Consider the following 12,067-nt stretch of genomic DNA (forward strand, 5'->3'; position numbering starts at 1 on the left):
TTTAGTGGTAGAATGTTAAAGGACAGGATTTTCCTAAATGTTTCTCAATAAGAAAATGAGTATAGATACCCATGGCTACACAGACAGATGTCAAGTACCCAGTGTCCAGAGAGGAGGAAGGAAAGCTGTAGGCAGGCAGAAGGGACCACCCTAAAGGATGGGTGCGAGCAGTTTAGGAAATTGAGAATCCTTGAATTTCCTTTTCACATTAAAAAACAACAAAAATCACCGACCATCAAAAATTTTTCTAAATTACAACCTTCTTCACTGTTTTTCTGTGGTTAACAGTTTCCTAAAATAAATAAATAATAATCAATGTATTTTTCCCATTGAGATTAAAGGAGAAAGGGAACCAAGTAAGAAGCTTGAACTAACAAGCACTTGCTTCTGCCCTCTGCTGGTGACAGAAGGTGCATGTGTATCTGGCAGAGAGGTCTGCTGGCTTTGACTCTTCCTCTAAGTTGTTTTCACTGAGTAGCTTTCATGGTGGCAGGGAATATTGGTTTTAGTTGTTTTTTTGTTTTTTTTTTAGGGGAGTCCTCCCATCAGTGCTCAGGGCCTCATGACTCCCAGGGATACTCAGCTATCTGGATTAGATAGTTCAGGCCTCAGGCCAGTGATGTGTGGCTGTCCCAGTATGGTGGTGCTGGGGACACCATGGCTGTGCCCAGGGGTGCTGATGGAGGGAACAGTGGTGTTCCTGGGATCATACAGGGACATGCACCCCTGACACCAGAGCTGTCTCCACATGGGCCCTGGGGCATTGGTTTCATTGAGGGTTGACATTGAAGGTGCTCATTAGACCTTAGGTGAAATGAAGAATGAACGAAATCATTCTAATTTGAGTCCATGAGGCCAACATTAAAAAAAATTTTTGGCCACACCCATCTGTGTTCAGGGCTTACTCTGAACTCTGCACTCAGGAATCACTCCTAATAGCTCAGGGGACCACATAGGGGTGTCAGGAATCGAACTCAGGTCAGTCTTGTGCATGGCAAAATTACTACCCCCTGTACTATTGCTCCAGACCTCCTCCCCCAATGTGATCTTTATTCCTAAGAATTCTGAAATTTTCTCAGACGTCTTTGAATGCATTGAAAAGTCCCTCATGAATGAGGCCAAAGTTTGATGGCAAAAGGATGAGAAAATGGAATGAACCTTTCTTGAATTCCTGATACAGGCTAGATATTTTGCTAGAATTGTCTCAGAATCTTTGGGACCATTTTGAGGCACTCACAGACCCGAAACAACCCATGTGTGGCTTACAGGAGCAAGTTTGCCTCCAAAGCCCATTCACTGATTCACAACTCTTTCATTTGGTCTTTTCACCAAATATGGAAGATACATGAAACAGACATTAGCTAGTGTAGGGAAGAATCATCTGTGGGTGAGTGAAAAGTCACGATGCTTGTCGATCAGTAGTATAAAGTTTGTTGCCTTACCCATTCAGCAGACCAGAGGATTGTGCTAGAGGCTTCCTGAATCATGGCCAGAGAAGTCCCTAATTTATACCTACTGTGCAAGGCTATGTTATCACCACCCTGTCCACTCTCCAGAGACTTCCATCAGGGACCATAAATTCTAAGGTTGTCCTGTCTCTAAGGTTTGTCCTGTCTTAATTTCTGTGATTTCAAATAGAGTTCAATCATTTTTTTCTATGGCTGAAGCAAAAGAAACTTTTGTTTTCCAGACCTGTGTGGTGAATCCCAGGTAACAACACCCCAAGTGACATTTGTCTAAAGCAGTGTTTCTCAACTGGGGACCCCTGGGAACAGTCCAAGGGTTGGTGGAATGCCATAGGTGAGAGTTGTGAAAATGGGAGCCCACACCACAAGATGAGAGGGCCAAGTGGTCACCTCGGAAGGAAGCCCTAACTGAAGGTTGAGGAATGTCCTGCTCTCCAGGGGACTTTGCTTTACCTGATATGGATTTTATTCCCCTTGCTGCTGGCCCTTTCTCAAAAAGTGCACCAGTAATTCTCCTTCTGTCAGTTTTCTTGCAGTTAACTGGGAATACATCTTTGTATGTAACTGCCGCCACACTCCAAGCCACTTTCCACACGTTTGGGCCAAGGTTCACATATGAGTGAACATATTCCTAAACCGTGCGACTTCTTTTGTGGCCATGTGACACATCATAAGACACTACTCATTTTCCATAATTACCACACCATATTTGATTTGAGGCAAGATGGCACCGATGCCACCCGAAACCCTCATGCTCTCCTGAACCTGGCCACTATCTTGCCTTAGACAACGTGAGGCTCAACACGCCAGGCTTGGAACTCTACGCTTGATTCCTGATGGACATCACCGGCTGTTTTGCAAGATTTGGACAGAATGGCATTGGTTGTCAGACATAGAACTGTGGCAGCAGTGCATGCAGTCACTCATCCACTGTGGGGTGCTGTCAACCAACCACTAAGTGACCTGGGACTTGGCACAGGTAGTCGACCTGGCACAGACCCTCCACGATAGGGTCCTGCTCTGCCAGCTGCTCAACAACCTCCAGGGGCATTCCATCAACCTCAAGGAAATTAACTTAAGGCCACAGATGTCCCAGGTGTTGCTCAGAGACACAGGCAGGTGCGTGATGTCAGTGTGCAGATCGCTACCACATGCCAGTCGACCAAAAGCTTACATTCGGTAGACTGGGAACACCTGTAAAGGGATTAGAGGCCGTCCCCAAAGCCTTCGTTCCTCTTGGAGAAACCGGCAAGCTACCAAGAGTATCCCTCCCTCACTACAAAGCCTGGCAAGCTACCTGTGACATACTCAATATGCCAAAAGCAGTAACAATGACAGTCCTCATTGCCCTGATCCTGAAAGAACCCCCAATATGCCATCGGGCTATACTAGCACGGGACAGGGACTAATGGAGACGTTACTGGTGTCTGCTCGAGCAAATCGATGAACAATGGGATGACAGTGATACAGTGATACATTATTTGTCTCATACCAGTGGTGGTGCCAGTTACTGAATGCCTTGAAAAAGAAAATAAACAATGCCAGTGTCTGTAATCCCATGTTCCATTGCTTCCCCAGTCTTTCTTACCTGGAGCAGAAGCATCTGCCTCAAGTAGACAGATTTTGATTAAGTTTTGTTTTTCAGCTCAAAAAACTCCAAGGAATTAGAAAAATAGATGTAATGAATATTTAGGTAGACCTTTTTCTACTTTTGTGTGTGGGGGGGGAGGGGAGTTCTTTACCAGATGATCAGAAAGCAGAGGATTGCTTTTGTGTTTATATTTATATAGCACTGTCACACTGTAGCACTGTTATCCCGTTGTCCATCGATTTGCTCGAGCGGGCACCAGTAATGTCTCTATTGTGAGACTTGTTGTTACTGTTTTTGGCATATCGAATATGCCACGGGTATCTTTCCAGGCTTTGCCGTGAGGGTGGGATACTCTTGGTAACTTGCTAGGCTCTTCAAGAGGGATGGAGGAATCAAACCTGGGTTGGCCTCGTGCAAGGCAATCACCCTACCCGCTTTGCTAACGCTCTAGCCCATGTTTATATAGACAATGTTAAATAAAAGCCACCATTTGACATGCATATCATTCTGCTTTTATTTATTGTCTGGCTAGCTTACAAAGACAGAGCTCTCTAGGGTAGACACTACCCCACCACTTAAACTATCCCACATGGCAGAAGATACCAAAATGTGCATGTTTACATAGTGCAGTGGTATGAAAAACCTGTCTTTCTTCCTTTACTGACTAAAACCAGGGAAAACTTAATTTCAAAAAAAAAATTGGAATGCTTTAAACATTCTTGTTATTAACATAACAAAATTGATAGTACAAGTTAAAATACGAATGCCTAAAAGTTTTTACAAATATGCAAATTATCTTCTACTTACACATAAAAAAGATTTATTTCTTTCAAATCACAAGTAAGGCACCATTTGATTAAACTTTTTTTCAGCGTTTGCTAAATAAAATGCACAGTGAAATAAATATAAAACACTGAATTTTAATACTGTAATACATTTCAATATAAAATGATATGTGAATGTTAAAATACTGTATTGCATGTTGAATACATTTATCTGAAATTTTATGAGAAAAACACTTGCGAGCTCAAATTTTATGGTAGAAAAAATACTCATCTTTGTGATTTGCCTTAGCTGACAATCTTAGAATAGAATTTATTTAAAGTTTTGGATGCCATTAGCTTACTAGCCTTCACAGAGTGTATGATTTATTAATGAAATATTCACTTAAGCATATTTTGAGTAAATTCTAAAACATCTCTCTCCTGAATAACTGGCAATTGGGAGCTATGACCATATTTCAAACTTTATGATGGTACCTACAAAGTTGTAGAGATACATAGGGGAACTGATCCTTTCACAACACCCCTTAAAAACTTCTGACCCACTTGTGTTGGGTCTGACTTTGCTATATAGCAGAAAGATTAAATGCCATCTTTTCTGCAGTGTGTCAAATGGCTTTTCCATGGAGATGTTTCTCAATGAGCTATTTGACCAAAGAATCCAAAATACTGATACCAAAATATTAGGGTTTAATATTTTTTTGGAAATGGTCTGTCAAACTGTTACACCTCATATTTCTTTTTTTCTGTTTGAATAGAGTTACTTTCCCAAGTGATGGTATTAAAGACAGATGAATGGTAGAGAGAAGGATTCTTTCTCTCCAAGTTCTCTAAAATATTTCTAAGTCCAGGACTTTGGCAAGGAAAGATAGAAAAATACAATCTATTGAAAACAGTCACTTCACTTTATAATTTATTAGCCATTCCATTTATTTGAACTCTAAGTTCTTTTTGCTTTTACAGAAATAAAACAATGACTTATTCTATAAATAGGAATGTTTTTCTCCAATTTTTCTTTGGATTTATTTCTGGTTAGCATTTCCTAGTAATACATGAACGATCTGCTGAACCCATGATACAAACTTTAGATTTACGTATGTGGTTGGTGCTTTTAAGGCGGGGGCGGAATGGAGGGAAGGCCTCACGGTAGTTTTAAACATCATCTGTTGTATAAAACATCTAAATGGAATATTTTTTTCCAACTCTACAGCTAGATTTAAAAGTCCCAATAAAGTTTTGTAAACAAAATCATATTTCAAAAGGCAAGGCTGCTCTTCTCTCTGGTCTATTAGCAGAGCTTTGTTTGCATAGATCCATAGCAAAGACATTCTACATTACAGTTTCAGATTTGCTGTCTTTCCCAGACATTGCTTCTCCCCAACACTGGGAACAGATAAGCTCCCATCCCTTCCCTGAAGAGCCATCCAGGCGGGAGCAGAAAGCAGCTGCTTTAAACGTGCACCTCGGAGACCAGAGACCAGCTGACAAGGGCAGAGCCAGCAGGTGCCTGGCTCAGGCTGGGAGCCCTTCAGGTCTTGGGTGGAATAAAAACCCTAGCTGATCTGTTTCCATCCTGTGGAACAACACTTGGAGAGAGGGAGATTGAGGGAAGGAAAAAGGGAGTAAAATCATAGATCAAGCTGTCTGTCAGCTAAGGTGCTGCATACTAACTAGTCTTATTTTCCTCTTGAATTGCTGAAGCTCTTCTTGCCTCTCTTGTTCTTTTCAAACAGCATTGGTGCTAGCCTCTGTCTCAGACCTGTGCTGTCCAATAGGGCAGCCCTGGCCACATGTGGCTGCTGAGCATTTGCAATGTGACCAAGTCCTCTCAGTGTTCATTACACACTGGGCTCTGAGGACTTAGAATCCTCAAAAAAAAAATAAGAGGAGGAAAAAAAAAGAACCCCTCATGAATAATTGCTATAGTGATTACAGGTTAAAACAGTACTCTTTAAGACAACATCTACTACATATTAATTTCACCTATTTCTTTTCCCTTTTTAATGTGGCTGCTAGGATTTTTAAACCGTCGATATGGCTCACAATTTTTTTTTTTAGACAGCTCTGTCCTACAGCTGGTCTCAAACTGCCTTTGTTTGTTAGGGGGGTCGTCCTGCAATTGTGAACGTTTCCTGTGAGCCCTGCCTCAGCACCCTGCTTAGGTGGTCTCTGGTTCATGGAAACAGGTGGAAAGCCAAGCATATACAGAAAAAAAAAAAAAAAAGGAATGAAAGGTAAAAAAAAAAAAAAGACATGGGGAACCAAACAGTCATCGGGGACTTTAATCATTATAGTCTGTAGCAAATAAGCAGTGGACATTTGAATCTAGCGGGTGGGGAAGCTGAGGCATTTCGGCTCACAAAAGCCTCTCCACCCCCATGCAGCCAACATCCTGGGCTGCAGCTGAGCAAGCGATAGCTTTGCGGATATACACAACATAAAAGCTAGGTGCACTTCTTAACTGGATTCCATAGCGCACGTGCGTGCTGCCACATCACCCTCCCTTCTTCCTGGCAGCCAGTCTGCTGGGGACAAGTGAAGACAAGGTGTGCGACTCCTAGAGGGCAACAACAGAAGTTGCCTCCGGGTTCCGGCGGAGAAGAAGAGGCAAAGATCACCTGGGGATGGGAGGAAGGGGCGGGGCACCCCTTTCTCTTCGGTTGGATCCACCTTGGGAAAAATAGGCAAATATAAATTTTGGTTAGAAAATGATGTTCTCAACATAGAAACTCAAGGATGGTTGCCAAGGTGCTCACAACTGCCCCTGCCCCCACCCCCTTCTTGGGCCAACGTGGTAAATGGCATGTGTGGGTGAGAGGACAAATGTAAAGGAGAGAGGGAGGCAGGGGAGGCTGGAACAAACAACAGGAAAAGGAGGTGGGCCCATCCCCTCCTACCCCAGAATCTGCACAAAATGAAGTTTAAATAATTGCATATGTCACTGAGCAAATACAAGGAAATTAGCCATGCCTGCACCACTCAGGGATATGAACCAAAAGTTTGGCTTTTTTTTTTTTTGAGTGTATACTTCTGGTGGTGTTCAGGGCTTATTCCTGCCTGGCTCTGTGTGCAGGGAATCTCCTGACAGTGCTCAAGAATTGCTCCTAGTGATCTCAGGGACATTCAACTGTACTATCTTTCTAGCCCTGATTTCTACGTTATCAATAGTCCCCTTTTTTTCTTTCTCCAAATAAGATCATAGAGTCTGAACGTTTTTTCAAAGGCATGCTTCTTCTAAATTTTCCCTTGTCAGGAACCTCTATGGGGTGTCTAAGATCATCTTGGACAGGCATTAGTTTAAACATCTTTCTTAGTCATTCTTTTTCTTTTTAAAAATTATTATTTTCCCTCACAGTGGACCACCACGAGGTAATCAGGCCACACTGCATGGCCACACTGGCTGCAAGCAAGGTGTTAGGGATTAAGTTTAGGACTTTACACTTGTCCCGGGCACTCTCTAAGCCACCAAGTCATCTTCAAAGCCCGGTCTTGCCAGCAATCCTTCAGAGCAGAACTGTGAGGATCCCTTTTACACTTGTGGGTAGCACAAGAGTTTGATTTGCACTTGCTTTGCTTTTGTGGTCAAGAATTTTAAAGCACTAAGCCATCTTCCAGGCTCTTTTCATTATAAATCAGTTGCAATCTTTTTTTGCAAGTATTTTCTTTATAGACAAGTTCAACTAGAAAACATGGTCTATTGGAAAAAACACTTCAATACTTTCATATGAATGATATGGTATTCAAAACTTGACAGAAAATATGCTGGATATAACTGAGAAATATCTGCCTCAGTGTTAGCATGTATCGGCAGTAATTAGATTTTTACATATCTCAATTGCTTCTTATATTCAGGGAAAATGGAAGCTAGAGATCAGCATATACAGTGAGAGCTGATTTTTCATCACTGTGGGTGGATCGAAACTTTGCTAGAATCTAGGGGATTCTAGGAAGAGTTCTCATCTCTACTCCAGAGTCAGGAAGATTCCTATAGAACCCTCAGTTGGATCACCCAGACCTTTCAAATATGATCACCAGGAGCCCCTGCAGAAATACTCACTCCGGCTTTCAGTTCTTGCCAATTTACTGGGATAACTCTTAGTTGTTGGCACATAAGGCTCTGGCGGTGGCAAATCAGAAATCGGGTGGAAGAAGAATCTGCTTTCCCACTCATCTGAGGGACAGAAACAAACAGGAGCTTCAGGGACAACAGACTCGAGGCACGAAAGGCATAGAATGGACCAGAGAATAGAGAAGAGATCATGTCTAATCTTATGGCTATAACCTTAGAGCAAAGCTGGCTATGCCACCAAAGCTCCTTGATTACGCATGGATGAAACACACAGTCTGCCTGGCAAACCTGAGACAGACCCCAGGATTCTCCTTCAAGTGACTAGGATACAGCTAGTCCTGCTTCAAACTGTAGGCTAAGGTTTGGGGCACTTTCTCCACACAGTGGACCGACAATAATGGGGACCTCCAGTGGCAAGAGAGAGGATAGTTATTTTCTAGCTATTATGCCCCACTCAAAGCAAACCTCATTAATTTATTTTTGTTTTGGGGCCACACCCAGCAGTGCTCAGGAGTTACTCCTGGCAGTGCTCAGGAACCATAAGCAATGCTGGGATTGAACCTGGGTTGGCCGTGTGCCCCACCTGCTATACTATCTCTCCAATCCAAACAATATGGGCTGCTAAAATGAGGGGTGTTTTTATGTTTGTTTTGGGGGCTACACCCAGCAGAGTTCAGGACTTACTCTTGGCTGGCTTGGGGGGGGTGCTATATGGGATTCCAGAGATCAAACCTGGTTCAGCCCTGTACTATTGTTTTAGCCCTTGATTTGTTTTTTTCTGTTTGCTTGTCTGGGGGCCACACCCAGCTGTGTTCAGGACTTACTCCTAGTTCTATGCACAGGGATAACTCCTGGAGGGCTCGGGAAACCATATGGGATTCTGGGAATTGAAACTGGGTTGGCTGTGTGCAACACAAGCATCTTACCCACTGTACTATTTCTTTGGCTCCAGAGATTTTATTTATTTTTGTTTTGGGGCCATACCAGTGGTGCTAAGAGCTTACTCCTGACTCTACATTCAGGAATAACTCCTGGAGGACTTGGGGGACCATAAGGGGTTCAGGGGATAGAACCTGGGTTAGCGAAGTACAAGGCAAGTGCCCTATTAGCTGTATTATTGCTCTGACCACCCCCCAAATTTTTAATTTTATTTTATTTTACTTTTTAATTGAATCACTTGAGATAGACTCTTACAAAGCTGCTCATGATTAGGTTTAAGTCACACAGTGTTCCAACACCCATCCCTCCACCATTGTACACTTCCCAGCACCAGTGTTCCCAGTTTCCTTCCCATCACCCCTCCTCCCCTTCCCCGTCTGCCTCTATGGCCAAGGCTCCAAGAAAACTTTTTAGAACAGTGGAGTAAATGAAGTAAAGTAAATGAAGAGCAGCCAGTGACAAACATAACTCCTCAAAGAATTCTGCAATCACTGGCCAATTCATCAAATGAGACTCCAACAGCAAATGGTCCAGCTTCACAGCTTCATGACTAATCTCAGAAGAGATTCCAAGCCAGTGAAAGTCACAGATAGACCAGTCTTCAGGCTGAAAACTCTGAGGCCTTCTCAGGATAGGGGTGGACTGAGAATTATCCCAGTTCCACAGGCCCTAGAGTGCTAGGAGCGTGTGGCCACATATGCGGTTGTGGAACACCTCCAAATTCCACAAAAATGACAGCCCAATAAGAGCACAGCAAACCAGATGGGAAAGTAGCACAAAAGCTCACTAAGGTCAGTAAACAAAAACAATTATGCAGATGGCTCAACAAGCATCAAACAGCTCAATAAATCCTCAGACAATGACTTAATAACACCATTGTGAGATATAACAATTCTCACAATTTTTGTTTTACTGAACTATCTTGTTAATTCCACTTACTATTCTGTTGCAACAAGCAATTTTAAAGTAAATTGCTTTATGTCTGCCAAGGGGACAAGCTTGTGGGGTAGGTGGGAAACTGGGGATAATGGTGGAGGGGACAATGATGTTGAAACTGGTGTTGGAACACTGAATGCACCAAACAACTGTTTTATGAACAACTTTGTAAAAACCATGATATTTAAATAAAGCTAGAAGAAAAAAAACTCAAACAGTGAAACTCAGAAGAAAACGAGGCCTATATTTACTCTGCTGTTTCTGGGGAATGGAAGAAGTGGGAACTGTCACTTTAGACTGAAATTGAGGTGGACGCTGTCAATGGTTATATGGATCACGCGGTTCTGTGAGGTAATAGTGAAGGTTTAACAAATGAGAAATGTAAATGCAATCACACACTACACACACACACACACACACACACACACACACACACACACACACACACTCTGGCTGCTCTCTGGCCTGCCAATGTTTCCAAGGAGCTGGGACCATTTCTTACCTTCACATGAAGAGTCTTGAAAGCCATTTCGAATTGATGTTGATGGTGGAGGTGGTGGAGGCACCCCAGTGCCAGGCCTGTCAGGAGGCAGAGGTGGCCTGGGCCCACTTCGGGGACCATCTACTACACTCCTGGATGGCAACTGGGGGGTGGCAGGCAGGGCTCGGGAGGCACTGCCATTTCTGTTTATTGGAGGAGGTGGAGGAAGAGGGCCTGGAGTGAAAGGAAAGACAATATTTAGTGCCATGCCTTGTACTCCACCTGCCTGTCACAAAAAAACATGGAGATGTGGTGGAGACTTTTTGGGAGATCATGCTGAGCAATGAGCAGGTGCACATCAGCCCAGAGAAGCAGGTGTGGACTTGAACACCTGTGAAATGAGCACAGAGAGGAGCACATCTGTGAAAAAGCTCACTGGCTGTTTGGTCTCTGAATTAGGACTGAGGATGAAGAAGAGAGGCTGAGAACCTGCTCGTGCTAACCACTATATGCTTCCAAAAATATTTTATGATTCTGAAATACGTGACTATTGAACTATGACTGTGACATGATCTGTTACGTCAATGCTGTTTTTCAAAGGAATTTTTTTTTTAAAGATTGCCAAAAAATTATTCTGAGTCTCTGGAAGCACTAGTTTCTTTAAAAGTGTGGTCTTCTTGCGAATTCCACAATGATGCTTTTGTGAAACCCATGTTTCCAGGCAGAAGTGGCATCCAGAAAGCCAATGTGAGGCTAGTAGGAGTTTCCTCCTAATTCTTCCTCTTTGGGGAGGCGGGCTGAGAAGGGCTGACAGTTTCTCACTGTGTCTGCTTGCAGCGGCCTGTGGGCTTGATTTCCTGTCTACAAAATGAGTCAGGGCCCCCTTCCCACAGAAAGAATGAGTCAAAAGGAAAAGAAATGTCCTACAGAAAGAATTGAAATCACTTTTTAAAAATCTGCAGTATTAGAACAAGAGTTTTCAGGTCCTAGGATATAATTTAAAATAAATTTATTTTTCAAAGAATACAGAACAAAACTATTTTTTTTCAGGTTTTCATTAACTTTTATATTCACTATGGATCATACATATGCTTTTTGAAAGCATATGTATGATTGTTTGTCCCCAGGCAGAGGTGATTTGGTTCATGAATAAATTAAAAAAAGAAAAATAAGGGAGGGGGACATGATGTCCCCCCTGAAAATAAAGATAATGTTAGTAGCTCTTCCTGCTCTTCATCAAAGAGCTCCATTTGCAAGATGCTGAATTTATTTTGTTATAGGGATCACACCCAGCAGTGCTGGAGCAAGGGGTGGTGGGGAGCTATTCCTGGCTTGGGGTTCAAGGGTCGCTCCTGGTAATACGTGCAGGAGAATATGTGGTGTCAGAGATTTAAGGGTTGGAGGGATGCAAGACAAAGGCCTTACCCCTGTCTATCTCTCTGGGTGGCCCAGATGCTGGCATTTTAAAGGAGTACAAGCTGCATACTGCAGTGATCCCTGCCTGGAACAAAGGGCTCAGACTCCAATGGAGCGGAGGTGCTGAGTTCTGGCTGGTTTCCCTGGAGTTGCCAGTGTCTGTTCCTTACTGGAAGGTTTATTCAGTAGCCCTTTGAGTGTTATTACTGGAAACCCAGTCAACAGGAGTACACTGACTGTGGGGACAAGGACCTCTACGCTCTATGGATTTCACCTCCTTGGTACCACCACCCCACAACTGTGACTAAAGGGAAATAAGACTTCTAAAAAGAGACTGGGAGACATGATTGAGTTGATCATTTCCCCCCCTAATTCTCCAATCTTCTC

At 43.1% G+C, this 12,067-nt stretch overlaps 1 protein-coding gene across 3 annotated transcripts in view; it reads right to left on the reverse strand.

The window, feature by feature from the left end:
* Positions 1 to 3,553: 3,553 nt before the first annotated feature.
* The window catches only part of WIPF1 (WAS/WASL interacting protein family member 1), a 124,404-nt gene continuing 115,890 nt past the window's right edge, over positions 3,554 to 12,067 (reverse strand). For all 3 annotated transcript variants that reach the window (XM_055122864.1, XM_055122866.1, XM_055122865.1), the window contains exons 6-8: positions 10,286 to 10,498; positions 7,897 to 8,010; positions 3,554 to 6,509 (exon numbers count right to left, since the gene is read on the reverse strand). In XM_055122864.1, the coding sequence (XP_054978839.1) occupies positions 6,454 to 6,509; positions 7,897 to 8,010; positions 10,286 to 10,498 (383 nt within the window). In that variant the 3' untranslated portion in view covers positions 3,554 to 6,453. The remainder of the gene's footprint in view (positions 6,510 to 7,896; positions 8,011 to 10,285; positions 10,499 to 12,067) is intronic.

The sequence above is a fragment of the Sorex araneus genome, chromosome X (genome assembly GCF_027595985.1).
Source record: "Sorex araneus isolate mSorAra2 chromosome X, mSorAra2.pri, whole genome shotgun sequence".
NCBI classification, from domain to species: domain Eukaryota; kingdom Metazoa; phylum Chordata; class Mammalia; order Eulipotyphla; family Soricidae; genus Sorex; species Sorex araneus.